This window comes from Ursus americanus, chromosome 33, assembly GCF_024610735.1.
Source record: "Ursus americanus isolate L20-20 chromosome 33, mUrsAme1.1.p, whole genome shotgun sequence".
In the NCBI taxonomy this organism is placed as follows: domain Eukaryota; kingdom Metazoa; phylum Chordata; class Mammalia; order Carnivora; family Ursidae; genus Ursus; species Ursus americanus.
The window spans coordinates 21,418,909-21,436,183 of record NC_142159.1 but is presented as its reverse complement, the minus strand read 5'-3'; the positions used below and the strand labels follow the sequence as shown (position 1 = coordinate 21,436,183).

Below are 17,275 nucleotides of genomic sequence, written 5' to 3'. Positions count from 1 at the left end.
AATTCTACATAAACTGGCATAGAGAACATAAAAAGCAGGTATACTCTTTCTGTGAGGCTTACTTAGTAATCAAATTCCACAAGGAGAGTGGAAGTGAACATTATAGGCTGTGAAAATCTTACAGATAAAAATATTTCTAAAAAATATTTAGCCAACTTAATCCATCAGTATCTATAAAGGATAGTATATCATGACCAAGTTGAGTTTATACTAGAATGTAAGATGGGTTTCACATTGGAGAATTTGTTAATATCACAAACTTAATGTAATTTATCACATTAATACATTCAATGAGAGAAACTGTGTGATTATCTTAATAGATGCAAAAATTTAAACATTTATTTATGAAAAAATTGTCAGCTCTTTGGAATAGAAGAAAATTTCTTTAACCCAATAAATGGCATCAACAAAAATACCTATAGCAAACACCTTGCTTAATGGTGAAACCCAGAATTTTCCCCTTGGTATCAGGAACAAGAAAAGAGTTGTTCCCTATCATTTTTATTTGACGTGTACTAGTGGTCCTAGCCAATGTAAGAAGACAAGAATAAACCAATAAGAATTGAAAGGGAGGAAACTAAATAGTTATTATTATTTGCAGATACTATGATCCTACATGTAAATGCTCAAAGAATCTACAACAAAATTATTAGAATGAGTCAAAAAGTTGATGTACACAAAGTTAACATTTATAGAAAAAATCAGTTGCGTGCCTTTCTCTTTCCACCATCTTGGAGCCTGTGGAGGCCTGCTGGGAACAGGACTCCTAAAACGACAAATATGTCTGGAAGGCTGTGGTCCAAGGCCATTTTTGCTGGCTATAAGCAGGGTCTCTGGAACCAGAGGGAGCACACAGCTCTTCTTTTTTTTTTTTAAAGATTTTATTTATTTATTTGACAGAGATAGAGACAGCCAGCGAGAGAGGTAACACAAGCAGGGGGAGTGGGAGAGGAGGAAGCAGGCTCATAGCAGAGGAGCCTGATGTGGGGCTCGATCCCGTAATGCCGGGATCACGCCCTGAGCCGAAGGCAGACGCTTAACCGCTGTGCCACCCAGGCGCCCCACACAGCTCTTCTTAAAATCAAAGGTGTTTATGCTTGAGATGAAACTGAATTCTATCTAGGCAAGAGATGTGCTTATGTATACAAAGCAAAGAACAACACAGTAACTCCTGGTGGCAAACCAAAGAAAACTAGAGTTATCTGGGGAAGAGGAACTCATGCTCACGGAAACAGTGGCATGATTCGTGCCAAATTCCGAAGCAACCTTCCAGCTAAAGCCATTGGCCACAGAATCTGTGTGATGCTGTACCCCTCAAGGATTTAAATTTAATGGAAAGTAAATAAATAAAGGGGTAGATTTAAAAAAAAAAGAAAAGAAAAAAGAAAAAATCAGTTGCATTTTAATATGTAGGCAAGAATCAGAAAATGAAATATAAATAACCATTTAAGTGGCATAAAATATAAAACACATAGGAACAGACAATATTGCGAGGGAAAAGATGACTCATAGAATAAGAGAAAATATTTGTAAATCATATATCTGATAAGGAATTAACATCAGGAATATAGAAGGAATCCCTACAACTCAACCACACACACACACACAAAACCGAAGAAAACCACCACCACCACCACCAACAAAAGACCCAAACAAAGAAGCAAACAAAAAACACTTCAAAACAAACAACCCAACTAAAAAAAATGGGCAATGTTTTCTTAAAGATGATACACAAATGGCCAATAAACACATGGACAGATGCTCCACATTATTAGTCATTAGTGAAATGCAAATCAAAGCCACAATGAGGTATCGCCTCACATTCATTAGGATGGATTGTTAATAAAAATGAAATGTAACAAGTGTTGGCGAGGATGTGGAGAACTGGGAACGCCTGCTCATTGCTGATGGGAATATAAACTGGTGTGAACCCTGGGGAAAAAGAGTTTTGTGTTGCCAATTTTCTCCCTAGATATTCCAAAGATTGGAAAGGGAAAAACTCAGATACCTGTACACCCATGATCATAGCCACACTGTTCACAATAGCCAAAAGGTGGAAACCATCCGAATGTCCATCAACAGATGAATGGATACACAAAGTGTGGTCTATATATATAACAGAATATTATTCAGCCATTATTCATCCAAAAAAAGAAATTCAGAATGAAATTCTGACACGTGCTATACCATGGATGAACCTTGAAAACATTAGGCTAAGTGAAATAAGCAAGACCGAACCAAACCAAATAAAAACCCTGTATGCTTTCTTTTATATGGGGTACCTGGAACAGGAAAATTCATAGAGATGGAAAGTAGAACAGGATTGTCGGGGCCTCTGGGGAAAGTAGAAATGGGGAGCTATTGCTTAATGGGTAGAGAGTTTCTGTTTAGGATGATGAAAAAGTTCTAGACGTGTGGAGTGATGGAAACAAACATACATGCTGATGGGGGGGGGAATATAAACCGACATATTGGAGAACAGGTGGGCGCTGTCTAGCAAAGTTGAAGACACACATACCCTATGACCCAGCAATTCCACTGTTATAGGTCTATATCTCAGAGCAGAGGTTCCCAAAGCAAGATCCCCGGAGATCCTCAAGCTTCCTTCAGGGGACCTGCAAGGGCAAAACTATTTTCTTAATAATGCTAAGATGTTGTTTGCCCCTTTTCACTGTGTCGACATTGGTACTGAGAGTGCAGGGGCAGTGGCAGTAAAGCAGTTGGTGCCCATGCCTGATCCAGGCAGGGTTGCCAGTGGTGTTAACAGTCATGTCTCCACCACCACACACTAGCAGTAAAGTAATAATAATGATGATGGTGATGATGATGATGCTGGTTTCACTTAAGGTTGTCCTTGATGAAGAAGAAATAAAAATGATTAATTTTATTAATCTTGACCTTTGAGCGGATACACTTCCAACATGCCGTGTGATGGAACGGAAGGTGGGTGTGAAGAAAACTCTGCTGTCGCAAACCCAAGAATGATATTCTCTTGAAAAACAGCACTGAAGTTATAAGCAGAATTAGGTGGGCTTTTTTTTTTAATTAAATACCATTTTTACTCGAAGACATGTTGGGGAGACAAATCATGATTATTCACATTGGAACATCTGGCAGATATTTTCTTAAAAATGAATGAAGTAGGTCTGACGCTTCAGAGAAAATTGGACATTAGTTGCTGCCGATGACAGAGTTTTTGAGCTTTCAAACTAAAACTAGAATTTTGGAAACCTTGTATCCATCGCTGTGAGCTGGTCAACTTCCTAACACTTGAATGCTTTTCTGATGAGATCACTAGTGGTATTAGCAGGTGCAATTTTAAAAATATCATAAAATACACCAACATTTGGAAGATTTGTAAGGCTCAGTATACCAATGTATTCCAGTGACCACCATGATGTTACAAAACCACAAGTAACTGAAAGATCTGCTCAAAGCACAAGGTCAACCTGTGGATTTTAATGTAACAGAGCTCAAGGAGGTGACTGAATAGTTTCAGATTCCACATTGTAACTAACCTTTAAGAAACTACCACTCATTGAGTTTTGCTGTAGCTTCGAAGAATATCCACAATTAGCTTCAAAGACTATTAAAATATTTCTCTCCCTTCCAACTACTTATCTCTATGAGGTTAGATTTTTTCCTTTACACAAAACAATCTATCACAACAGATGGAATTTTTTTGAAATCAATCAATAATAATCAATATACTTATATTCCTCTATTGGGTTTGCCCCTTCTGTGGTATAAATATCGCCACCATGAATGATTTTGAGCTACCGATGTGATTTCACAGAATGTAGTGCTGGGAAGAGATGGGCACCGTGGGCTCCCATGAGCAGCTATGACCCGGCTCCAGACCACCAATACAACCCACATTTTAAAAAGGTCTTTGGGTCCTCCATAATTTTTGAGAAACTAGAAATGTGAGAACCACTGCCCTAGAGAAATGGCTGTATCTGGGCCCCAGGAGACATGCAGAAAAAGGTCATAGCAACCACAACTACATGCAACATGAGTGAATCTTTTTTTTAAAGATTATTTATTTATTTGTTTGTTTATTTATTTATTTTTGCTAGAGAGAGAGAGCATGCGCCTGAGCAGGGGTGGGGGGAGGAGCAGAGGGAAATGCAAACTCCTGGCTCAGCAGGGAGCCTGATGTGGGACTTGATCCCAGGACTCTGGGATCATTGCCTGAGCAGAAGGCAGACACTTGCTTAACCGACTGCGCCACCCAGGTAACCATGAGTGAATCTTAAAAATATTAACTATAGGGGTTCTTGGGTGGCTCAGTCAGTTAAGCATCTGCCTTCGGCTCAGGTCATGATCCCAGGGTCCTGGGATCGAGCCCCACGTCGGGCTCCCTGCTCGCTGGGGAGTCTGCTTCTCCCTTTCCCTCTGCCTCCTTCCCCCTGCTTGTGCTCTGTCTCTCTCTCTCTCTCAAGTAAATAAATAAAATCATAAAAAAATATTAACTATGTTGAGGAAAAGAAACCAGACTCAAATGAATACATGTTATACAGTTTCATTTATACCAACTCCAGAAACACGTATAAGGCTAAGCATTCATGTATAGGAATGCATCCTTTGGTGCTCAGCATATTAAAAAAAAAAAAGCAAGGAAGCTACAGCTACAAAAGTCAGGTGAGAAAGGCAGGAGGCATGTGTGACACTGGGGTGCTGGCAGTGTTCTGCTTCTTCACCTCTGTGCTGCTTTGTGGGGGTTTGCTCTACTGTAATTCATTGATCTGTACATTTATTTTTAATGTACTTGTTCATATTGTGTTACATTTTATAATTAAAAGTTTTGAAAAATGCAATTATACAGAACACATGACTCCCCTGTACTTGGATCGGAAGGACATTCCCCTCTTCCTGGCTCTAGCCTGCCCAGACTGTCGTCCCTGCCAAATAGAGGTCTGCCATGCTCTGTGGTGTGTCTTCATATCTTTCCCCCGCCACATGGTTAGTTTCAAGAGGGAACAAATAGTTTCTTGGAGTTCCTCTACTTTTGTTTAAAGGCTGTTGGAAAATACATCTCTGAATTGCCTACTTGAAATTGGATATCTTCATTTGTGGCAAGCGAGACTACAGGGTTCTGCTTCTTTAATTCAATCGTATTATAGGCACCTTTCTCTGTTAGCATTTTTTAATAGCTACAGAGTATTTCATTATATGGATGTACCACAATTTATTGAACCGGCCCTCCCTTGATAGAGAGGTGGTTCCTAATTTTTTTTTTCTTAGTCAATAAGCAAAATAATGGCTTTTTCCCATTGGACCTCAGTGGGGTCCCTCTGTGGGGATGGGACCTTGGTCTAGTCACTGATGCATTATACCCACAGCTCAGTGCCCAAGATGTAGCATGTGCTCAATAAAAATGATTGTGGGGCGAATGAAGACTAACCGAATGAACCACATGGTATCAGTTTGAGCCCAAAGATAGGATTCCTTAGGCAAAGGGGCAGACAAGCACTGAGTGGAGCCCAGGGGTCTAGGCCTGAATCAGAGTGGATTCAAATCCCGGCTGTCTGACATGTGTGACTTGAAACAGCTACTTAATCTCTCTTTGCTTCACTGTTCTCATCTATAAAATGGGTATATTACCCATTTTATAGATGGCATCTGCTTCATAGGGCTGCTGTGAGAATTAAATGAGTGACAACATGCAAATGTCTCCGCATGGGCTTAACACATCAGCACTAGAGAAAGAGAATTAGTAATAGAATGTGATCATCCCAACTCACCCTTGTAAAAGTACCCCAAGGATGATGTCTCTCACAGGGCGACAACACGAAAACAAGGTTTTTCTGGCCCTGCATTTGTGGTGGTTATTGTTGGTTCAATTTGCTTCTATGGGGTCAGTTTTTCTCCTGAAGAATCAGCTTCCCCCTTAAGGAGAGTATTTATACACACAGGCTATCACCATGGAGACAGTCAACAGTAGGGAATCCAAGATCACATCACCTCTCCCTGGAGGCTGAAAGTAGACTCTCGGGAACATTTATTTTGTGAAATTGGCAGAGTGTCATTAACTATACCCACTCAAAAGGGTGGCTAGGAAGATGAAAAAGACACCCTAAACTCAGCAATTGTGTAACATCTCCCCACTCCCGAAACCTGAAACTGTGTCAACTCAAAAGACTCAGGGCAAACACTTACCATGCAGTTTTTGACTGCAGTAAGTCCACAGTCCTTCTCTACCCCAAGCTGGAAGGTTGAGACCAAGTATTCAACCCGAGTGCTCACTGGAAACTGGGTGGAAGAGAGGAGGAAGGTAAGGAATGGGAGAACGTAGACAGAGGGCTTGGGGGATGGCCTGGCAGGCAGAAGTAGGAATGAGGTCATTACTATTTCCAAATTAAGGGTCATAGATGGTTACATCTTAACAATGTGGTGTTAGGGTCTCTGTGCTCTTCATAGGGGAGTTACATTCAAGCAATCATCAAAGTCCCCATTATATCTCGAAAATGCCATAGCAGAAGCGTCAATATAGTTCTGCCTTACAACATTATTTTCGGTGGCCTGTTTCTAGGCATCTGGTGTTCCCTGTCCCTAATTCCTCTGCACCTTGATTTGAAGAACATCTACTATCCTGGGCCTGGCCCTTCCCAGAGTGGGATGCCTTCCAAGGCAGGCTTGCCACTCCCTGCATGGATGTCCAGGGATGAGCTGCTGCTCTCTGACACCCATTCCACAACCTTGCCCTGCCTGCGCATTTCAGTTTTTACTTTCGAAACAGAACAAATGGGCTCTTGGTTTCCCCATGTATTTTAAAGGCCAACACAAAAATACTTTGCCTGAATTGGCCTACTTGAAATTGGGTATCTTTACTTGTGGTGGCAATCAAGATTGAGCCACTTAAATTTCTGCAGAGACATGTAGATATCCTCATGCCTTCTTGGGAAATGGCCAAGGAAAAGAGGATGATATCAATTGGCAGCTTTGGTGTAAGGATGGGGAAGGGTGGTGGTGACTTCTGAGAAATGGAAAAGGCTGTTTTCAGGGAGAACATTTGCATTCACCACCCCTCTGGCTAGATGTGGCCTGTGGCCATTGTTAGTTCTCATTGCACTTGACCTTATTTGGGGAGCAGGTGTGTGTAAGAGAGGGTCCAAGGGCTAGGAGAACTGGCTAAGCAAGTCCTCCAGGCTCCTGTGGGAGAGATAGTACCTAAGGATACTATGGGCTGGTCCTATGCCTAGAAGAGATTGCATAAAGAGAGCAGAGTTGGAGTGACATGAAAAACATGGCAGACTAAGAAGCTCCAGCTCCTTACTCTCCCACAGAAACATTTAAGAAACAACTATGGTCTAGCTAAAATAACTATAAAAGAGTTCTGAAAAGCAGTCAAAGGTCCACAGCAACCAAACAAATGTCCAATTTAGAAAAACTCACATTCAAAATGGTAGGAAATTCCATGGTATTTTTACTTGCTCTTTTCTCATTTTCTCCTCAGAACAGCATGGTGTAGTATAAAAGAAACTCAGCTCCCAGTTCCTTCCCTTGAACCCAGAGAGAGTGGAGCAACATTTTAATCTGTCTGGAAGCCGCTTGAGGGATTGCTCCCCCTACTTTGCTTAACTCAGAGCTCAGATAGGGAAACATGTCATAGTTCATGTTTCAGGCTAAGAAAAGCTGTTGAAAGCAGGGGTGGTTACAGCTGCTAGGAGACTATAGACCTGTGAAAGTCTGAGGCTGGAGATTACAGGTGGAGGAATGCAACAGAACGTAAAAGACCTTGAGAAGAAGCAGGGGAGACACTCTTTGGGAAATTAAGGCATTTTAAAGTAGCTGTGTATATAGACTAAATAAAAAAGCACACCACACATGCACACACACACACACACACAGGTTCAGGCAAGATGCATGCTCAGAAAACTCCTGAGAACTTAAGACTTCATTCACCCTGGAATGTGCCCTGTTAGTTAGCGGAGATCTTCCCTTAAATGGACTGGACAAAAACCTTAAAACAATCACTTTGAATATGCATAAAGAGCTAAAAGAAAACATGAACAAAGAACTGAAGGAAATCAGGAAAATAATATATGAACAAAATGAGAATATTAATAAAAAATAGAAATTATAAAATGAAATCAAACAGAAATTATGGAGCTGAAAAATACAATAACTACATTGAAAAAAATTCACTAGAGGTATTTGACAGTGGACTTGAACAGGCAGAAGAAAGAATCAGAGAACTTGAAGAGAGGTCATTTGAAATTCTTGAGTCTGAGGAGACAAAAAAAGGAATAAAGAATTGCAAACAGAATCTAAGGACTTATGGGTCACCATCATGCAGGCCAGTACACACATTTTGGGAGAAAAAAGAGACAGGGGCAGAAAAAATATTTGAAGAAATAAAGGCTGAAAACTTCCTAAATTTGAAGACAAGACACGTGTCTATAAATCCAAGAATCTCAGAGAACTCTAATAGGAAACATCCAAAGAGACCCACACAAAGACATATTATACTCAACCTGTTGAAAGTCAAAGACAAAAGAACTTGAAAGCAGCAAAATAAAATGACACATCACGTACAAACCAGCCTTATAAGATTATCAGTAGATTTCTCAGCAGAAACCTGACAGGCCTAAAGGGGTGGGGTGAGTGCTAAAAAGAAACCAACTACAACACCTGTCTACTAAGAATTCTATAGCTAGCAAAACCATCCTTCAAAAATGAAGGAGAAACTAAAGCACCCCCAGATAAACCAAAGCTGAAGGAATTCATAACCACTAGGCCTGCCCTACAAGAAATGGAGCAATGTTAGACAGTAACTCAAAGCCATATGAAATAAAGACTTCTGGTTAAGGTAAACACATAGACAAATATAAAAAAACCACTGTTATTGTAATTTTGGTTTGTAACTCCACTATTTTTATAGGATTTAAAAAAACAAATGCATAAAAATAATTATAAATCTATGTTAATGGGTACAAAATATATCCAGATGCAGTTTATGACATCAGTAACATAAAATGGGAGATGACAGGACTGTAAAGAGGCAGAATTTTTATATTTGAGCTAAGTCAAGTTGGTGTCCATTTAAAATAGGTTGTTAAAAGGGTTGTTTTAACTTTGGGATGTTATATGCAATCCCCATGATAACTATGAAGAAAATATTTCTAGAATACACAAGAAAGGAAATGAGAAAGAAATTAAAAATGTCACTGAAAATAATCAACTAAACACAAACAAATGTAGCAATGGAGGAAATGAGGGACAAAAATCTTTCAAGAAAACAAATAACAAAATGGCAAAAATAAGTCCTCCCCAGACAGTAATTACTTTCAATGCAAATAAATTAACCTTTCAATCAAAAGACATAGATTGGAAAAATGGTGGGGGGACCCCAAAACCTAGGATGCAACTATATGCCATCTATGAGACTGTCTTTAGATCTAAGGGCATACATAGGTTGAAAGGGAAAGGACAGAAAAAGATATCCATCCAAACAGCAAACAAGAGAGGGTGGGTTGGCTATACCAATATCATTAAAAAAATAGACTTTTAGTCAAAAATTGGTATAAGAGCCAAAGAAGGACAGTATATATTGAAGAAAGGGTATGAAGAATCTGTAACGAGTATGAAGAAATAGAAAATCTGAATAGATCTGTAACGAGTAAGAATAAAAAACATCTCCAAAATACAAGTCCATGACTAGATGGTGAATTCTACTTAACATAACATAACATAACATAACATAACATAACATAACATAACAAAGGCTATATATGAAAAACCACAGCTAACGTCATACTCAATGGTAAAAGACCAAAAAAACTTTTCCTCTAAGATCAGGAATAAGACAAGAATGTCTGCTTTGCCAGTTCTATTCTAAAGTTCTAGCCAGAGCAATTAGTCAAGAAAAAGAAATAAAAAGCATAGAAATCGGAAAGGAAGAAGTAAAATTATCTGTTTGCAGATGACAGGATCTTATATGTACCAAACCTTAGAGACCACACATACACAAACAAAACAGACAAAAGACCCAGGAAAAAACTGCCAAACTAATAAATGAATTCAGCAAAGTAGCAAGATACAAAAATCAACATGCAAAAATTGGTTTCTATACACTAACAATGAACTATCTAAAGGGGGGATCTAAAAAAAAAAACAACTCTATTTACAATAGCACCAAAAAGAATAAAATACTTAGGAACGAACTTAACCACAGAGGCAAAAGACTTATATAATGAAAACTACAAAATACTGTCGAAAGAAATAAAACGCAACGTCAATAGATGGAAAGATGTCCTATGTTCATGGATTGGAAGACACAATATCATTAAGATGTCAATACTACCCAAAACTGGCTACAGAATCAATGCAATCCTTATGATTTTTTTTTTTTGCTGAAATTAAGAAATCCGCCCTAAAATTCATTTGGAATCTCAAGAAACTGAATAGCCAAAACAATCTTGAAAAGAAAAGAAGTGCGAAGTTGAAGGACTCACATTCTCTGATTTCAAAAATTACGACAAAGCTACAGCAACCAAATATTGGGATACCGGCATAAAGGCAGACATATAAACAAATGGAATAAAATAAAGAGCTCAGAAATAAATCCTCACATACCTGGTCAAATGATTTCAACAGGCCTGGCAAGATCATTCAATGGTGAGGGGACAGTCTTTTCAACAAATGGTGCTGGGGAAACTGCACATCCAAATGTAAAAGAATGAAGTTGGACGCTTACCTTACACCGCATACAAAAATTAATTCAAAATGGTTCAAAAACCTAGATGTAAGACCTAAAACTGTAAAACTCTTAGAAGAAAACATAGGAGAAAAGCTTCACGACATTGAAATTGGCAATTATTTTTGTGTGTGTAGGACACTGAAATCATAGATAAGAAAAGGAAAAAAAAAGGTAAATTGGGCTTTCATCAAAATTGAAGACTTTTATGCATCAAAGAACACTATCAATAGAGTGAAAAGATAACTTACGGAATGGGATAAAATGTTTCCAAATCTTATATATGATAAAGGATTAATATCCAAGATACATAAAGAACTCCTACAACTCGACAATAAAAAAACCCAACGATTAAAAATGGGGAAAAAACTTGAACAGATATGCCTCCAAGTTATGCAAATGGCCAATGAGCACATGAAAAGATGCCCAATATCACTAGTCATTAGGGAAAAGCAAATCAAAACCACAAATCAAAACCACTTCACACCCATTAAAATGGCTATGATAAAAAAAAAAAAAGAAAGAAAGAGAAAGAAAGTAGCAGGTGTTGGCGAGGAGGAGGAGAAATTGGTATGCTTGTGCCTGATTAGTGGGAATGTAAAATGGTGCAGCTGCTGTGGGAGACGGTATGGCAGTTGCTAAAAATATTAAACATAGAATGACCATATGACCCAACAGTTCCGTTTCTGGGTTTCTACCCACAAGAGCTGAAGGCAGGATTTTGAAGAGCGATATTCATACATCCATGTTCATAGCAGCATTATTCACAGTAACCAAAAGGTCGAGTGGATAAGCAAAATGTAGCCTACGCCTACAATGAAATATTACTCAGCCTTTAAAAGGAAGAAAATTCTTCCACATGCTGCAATGTAGATAAACCTTGAAGACACCATGCTAAGGGAAATCAGCCAGGCACGGAAAGACAAAGGCTGTCTGCATCCACGTGTATGAAGTACCTAGAGCAGTCAGATTCATAGAGACAGAAAACAGAATGGTGGGTGCCAGGGGAAGAGGGAGGGAGCTGTTTAATGGGCTCAGAGTTTTAGTTTGAGAAGGTGAAGAAGTCCTGGAGACAGGCGATGATGGCTGCACAACCATGTAAGTGTACTTAATGCTACTGAACTGTATACGTAAAAATGGTTAAAGTGGTGAATTTTGTTATGTATATTTTACCGCAGTAAATTTTTTAATAAATGAGCCAGGAAACAAGCATAATGGAGGGGGAAGAGTGGAACTGGGAAGAGGTGAGGAAAACAAAGGAGAAAAAGAGGAAGGAGGCAAGCAGGAAGGGGGAACAGGGAGAGAGAAGACAAAGGGAACAGGTGCAGACCAGGAGAAGTGGTTGCGTGACACAAGTCACAGCTTTCCTGCGGCGTGCGGTGCCAAGGGCCTGAGCACGTTCATTTCTAAGCTCTGGAAGGGAGGCAGCAAAATGAAGCCTGTCTTGCGCAGGATGCACTGGGCTGTATGTTTACCCTTTCTCTGCCCAGCTTTCCCGAGCGCAGGAGGGGACGGGATGTTGCAGAGATGTGAGAAGGTGCATCCCAGAAGTTGTCCTGAATATTTCATCTTTTTCAGTTCACCAAAGCCACTGAGAAAACACCTCAGTGCATTTACAGAGAAGAGTATGTCCCCTTCCCAGGCCACAGACCAGACCAGATCTCCAGGTGGTACGGCAAGAGGAGAATCGAGGTAAGAGGGAGTGGGGGGATTCTCTCCCTTCTTCTCCCTCTGCCCCTCCCCCTGCTCTCTCTCTCTCTCAAATAACAAATAAATAAATCTTTATATAATCTGGTTAAAATTAAGAAGACCCCGCCAACATATACACAGAATAGAACCAAGCAATCAGAGAGCCATTTCCAAGGACTCTGTTCAGGTCTGCTGCTTGTGCGCCGGGGACCCTGGACATCGCTCTGCTCCCCCACAGCTGCTTCCGCCACGGGCTCTTCCTCCGAGGACAGCCAGCTCCCATCCCCACTTCACACTTCCTCCTTCTTAGGCAAATGCGCACCTGCTCCTTCAATCCACTCTGGATCGATGGGGTTAGCATCCCCAGGGAGGACCCCCTTCCTGTGCTTTTGCCCTAGGCAGGTATATTAATCACATTTTTTATGTTCTATATTTCAGATGGTTTGACATCTTAGGGGCCGTGCTAATCCTGGACAGACGGCCCTCCCAGGGCTGGCTAGTTCCCACAACAGTAAACAGCTTGCTGGAAGCATGCCTTTGGGATACAAACCAGCTAACCCAGAACCCATACCCCCACCACCTCTTTTCTACAAGGCTCACATGCCAAGCCAATATCCCTTTGCCCTAAATCACTCCAGGGCCGGGCACCGATAACCAGAGGCACGTCGTTAGCCCAGAGCCTGCTGAAATCATTCAGACTCTGCAATCCTAAACTTCTCAAACTTGCCTACCCTGCCTCACCTGTTCCTTCCCTTGGAAAACACACGGAGGCCCCGGGCCATGCTCTCTCCTGCGCCTTCTACGACCCTGGTGCTTCCCTATGTGGCGCTGTGTGGTGCCCTCTCCTCTCGGGAATTGAAAGTAATAAACTTCCCAAATCGTTTTTTTCCCCCAAGGCAGTTGTCTCTCTGTCACCTGACCATACCTGATCAAAACAAAAATCCCAGGCACATCATCAAGACAGCAGGGCCATGCCCCAAACCAAGAAGAAAATCCTTTTCTCTTTCCCCTGTTGTGATGCCTCCTTGGCACTTCTCTTGGTTCATGGGAACCCCTCCAACTTGCTTTCCCTGGCCCTGGACGTGTGCTCCGGGCACCTGGTGATGTGGATCTTGGGAACCCCTGCCTCATGTCTGTGCCTGTCCCCCTCGTCTCCCTTTGGCATTGTAATCTGACTTATTTATGGAACCACCGCTTGAAATATTATGTGTAGCCGGCGCTTCCAGACCAGAGCAGACACAGACCTCCCTGTCTGCTCCAGACAAGAGGACGGGCATGGAAATCCACATTATCCTCCCCTGTAAATCAGCCCAGTCCTCCAAGATTCCCTTCCAGGGCCAGGAGGATTTTCTTTGGAAGGGCACTGATGCAGGCAAACGTCCCAGAGTAAGGAGGACACGGCTTTCTTCTCCTTGTAAATAACTCCCACCAAAGAAATCACTCCCCGAGTTTCCAGCTGAGGGAGCCATAAATTCTTTGCAGTAGAAGGCGATTTATGGAGCGTTCTCTGACTCTTCCCATAGTAACTGATTGAAATACAAGGTGCATATGTCAGGCTCGTAGTCAACGTCTTCCACTTGCCATGGAAATAGGCCCTGGGATGGAGGAGCCTAGAGACGCAGCAGAGGGTGTAATTTCAGATCACAAGAGCAGCAGTGGCTCTGACTCTTCCTAGCAGCTGGGTGTCCTGCCTTTCATTTCAATGCATCCCCATAGCCCATGCTCGGGATGAACTGACTTGGCATGCGTCGGGGGCTGGGGCATGTGTGTGAAGGTGAGCTGTGTCTCCCCGGCAGCGGCCCCGAGGGCTCAGGCAGCAACAGTCACATCAGCATCACACACGTCCACGGTGGCAGCTTCGGCCTCCGGCCACGGCCGTGTGGATGCCTTGCTCCGATCGGTAACACGCTCGCTGTGTCTGTCCCTCCAGGGGCTCCCGTACAAACATCTGATCACGCACCACCAGGAGCCCTCCCACCGCCATCTGATCAGCACCTACGATGACCATTACAACCGGCACAATTACAACCCAGGCCTGCCTCCACGTCGCGCCTGGAGTGGACACAAGCTGCTGTGGCTCCCAGAGAAATCGGACTTCCCCCTTCTTGGTATTCGTCTAATTTGGGATTTTGCCCTGTGCTGGGCTGGGAGGGGTCCACGGCTGCCTAGGGCTGTGGATGCTGAGAGACTCACACAGAGAGCATTAGAATGACATGAGAAGGGGAGAATCCTATGGACCCACAGGGCCGCTTCTTGCCACGGAGGTGACATTGGCTGTGTGATGAAGCCCTCACCTGGGCACCGAGGCCGGGTGGGTTTACCGGGAGCACAGGTGGCAGGAACAGCATCATTGCACTCAGATCCGTCACCTTTGCATAAACAGTGATGACCAGTTCCCTGGGGCCCTGCCCTGACGGAGCACCTGGGGACACAGGAGTCACCAACGGGGAGGAATTCCTGCCCTTGGGTAGTTGTCATTCCAGTGGGTCTCAGATAAGACACTGTTGATGGATAACTTAAGATCTGGCAAGTAACATCATTCTGGACCAGGATGTGCGCCGTGAAGCAAAGACACTGGTAAGGCACGCAAAGTGAGGCACGTACTTGTGAATCTCCTTTGGGTGGAATGATGAGAGATGGTCGCTCTGGAAGAGAGAGTTGAGTTGAGAAGGAGGGAGCCATATAGGAATGGCGGGGGGAGAGAATTCCAGGGGAGGAAATAGCAAGCAAAGATGTTACGCAGCAGGAGTGCAAGAAGACCACATCCGGGCTCATAGGCCAGCACCAGCCGTGCGGATTTTGTCCTTCCAGAAGCAACAGGACTTTGAAGGGATTTTTATAAGAGAGTGCCTTGATCTGATTTACATTTCAAGCTACCCTCATTCTTTGCATCCAACTTTTTGGACTCCCTACCCTTCGATGCAAAGGGACCTGGGTTCAATGGTGAGCTGCTTGTCACTGCATTACTTTTGCAAGGGTTTCTCCTCCCGAGAAGTCTCACAAGCCAGCACTGCTCCCTTCCCTGCTAGGGGAGGACAGTCCCCCAGGAGCCGGCAGGGCCACCCTCCACCAATTATGGGGCTGATTTTTCTGAGGCCTATGTACCAGCGCCTGGTTCCTCCTGAGTATGCTGGGAGCACACCCCACGCTGAGCCAACACTCCTGCAAGCCCTTCTTCCCTCCGGAGCCCTGCCAGGCTTGGTCCCTGATACTGCAGCCCCGGAAAACCTCCAGGGCCCCACGCCACACATTCCCCTGGCTGGTCCACGCCCTGTTCACCCAGACTCTGGCTTCTCTTGCAGCTCCCCCTACGAACTACGGACTCTACGAACAGCTGCAGCGGAGTTGGCTTGCGCCCAAGGCTGCCCCGAGGGAGAGCATTTACACCTCGTCCTACCCCAGACCACCACCTTACGCTTTGTCCCGGCGGGAACATGCCATCCCCGTCCCTCCCCCTCGCCTGCACCCTGTCCCGCGCTTCTGAGAACTGCCATGTGAGAGCAACGCAGGCAGAACCAACCGGACACCCACTGTGCTGTTCGTACTTGCCAGGCAGCAGGCGGCTGCAGACACACCCCAAGTTTTAAATCCGGCCCCGCCGAGGGGCCCTTAGAATCATGATCTGTGTTTGATGGTTCCTACCCTTCCTCCAAACCCTCAGCTTCCTTCCTTTTCCATCCCACAATTAAAGCTCTTTGACAGAATGGAGTGTCATGGATGTGCAGAATTCTGCAGAGTGGCACATGAGGGGAAACTGAGGCCCAGAGAGGTAACATGACTCCTGCAAGTTCTCACAGTGTGGTCCCTACCCTCCAGGAGTGTCTGGTCCATACAGAAGGGTATCTGACCACGAGATCCGCTGCAGAACTCCACGGAATGGTAGAATGTGGTTTTGGGAGGGCACCCCGCAGGAGCTGGCCATTGTAGAAGGGTCTGGCATGCCGTTGCCTCCCCAGGGGTGCACCGAACCCAGGGCTCAGAGGAAGCAAGACACACAGCATCTCCCTTCCACCTCTAAGCTCTCCAATCCTTTTCCGGGTTTGAGGATGGGGGATTTTTCAGCGAGTGTTTCGGAGTGAGGATGGACCCGCGGGTAGAAGATCCGGGGCGCTGCCCTTGCCCAGGATGGAGTCCCCTGAGGCGCATTCTGTCACCTGACGTGGAGTCTAGCCTCCAGATGAGAACGGCCAGCCTGCATCTGCCCCGACTGTCAGGACGGTCTCCGAACGGCCTTCTCTGCCTCCTGCCTCCACCTGCTTACCTGTGTTCGCTACCGTAGGCGCCACACTCGGTATACAGTTGGTGCTGAATAATCCTTGGCTGGACGTACAAATGAACCATTGTCTCTTTTGATGCTCTTCTCTGGACCCACATGGTACCCCATTCACCACGACCCAGTCCTGTTCCACACTCTGAGCCCCTGTCTAGCTGCTTCCCCACACCCCTGCCCCAAGGTGGACCTCCGTCCAGACCCCAGCCCATCTTGATGCCCAAAGACCCCTTAGTCTTCCCAGAACTCAGCCACTCCCACTTCTGAATCGGAGAAAAGTGAGCCCCCCCCTAGAATCCTTCTGGCAACAGCAGAGAGGAGGTCACTTCTCTGCTCCTCCCTCCTTTAGAACCCGGCCGTCCATGTGTGGCAGGGCATCAACACAATTCTGAGGCTCTGCCAGCCCCCCATCTCACATCTACCACTACAAGTGGTTGTTTTTTCTGCTTTGGAGAAAAAGAAATGAATAGAAGTATTTTTCCATGAATCTTTTCCTTATGTTTTTGGCACCTGCTTCACATTCTAGCAAATAATCAAGACCAAAAAAAAAAAAAAAGGCAAGAAAAAAACGGAGTTAATATTTATTCTGGGTTGAACAAGCAGTTCCACAAAAG

General features: G+C 43.7%; 1 protein-coding gene and 1 pseudogene across 1 annotated transcript; both read left to right on the top strand.

Moving 5' to 3' along the window:
• Positions 1–736: 736 nt before the first annotated feature.
• On the top strand, positions 737–1,356 carry LOC148107241 (large ribosomal subunit protein eL33-like; annotated as a pseudogene).
• A 4,807-nt stretch (positions 1,357–6,163) lies between these two features.
• Positions 6,164–15,975, top strand: CFAP107 (cilia and flagella associated protein 107). Its single transcript, XM_045777954.2, has 4 exons — positions 6,164–6,277; positions 12,281–12,394; positions 14,322–14,499; positions 15,694–15,975. The coding sequence occupies exons 1-4, from the start codon at positions 6,164–6,166 to the stop codon at positions 15,873–15,875; spliced, it is 588 nt and encodes a 195-aa protein (XP_045633910.1). The 3' UTR covers positions 15,876–15,975.
• Positions 15,976–17,275: the final 1,300 nt, after the last annotated feature.

Coding starts and splice junctions, on each gene's coding strand:
- CFAP107 (XM_045777954.2), top strand. CDS start 6,164: ATGCAGTTTTTGACTGCAGTAAGTCCACAGTCCTTCTCTACCCCAAGC. Junction 6,278..12,280: donor GGGTGGAAGAGAGGAGGAAG/GTAAGGAATGGG, acceptor CATCTTTTTCAG/TTCACCAAAGCCACTGAGAA. Junction 12,395..14,321: donor ACGGCAAGAGGAGAATCGAG/GTAAGAGGGAGT, acceptor CTGTCCCTCCAG/GGGCTCCCGTACAAACATCT.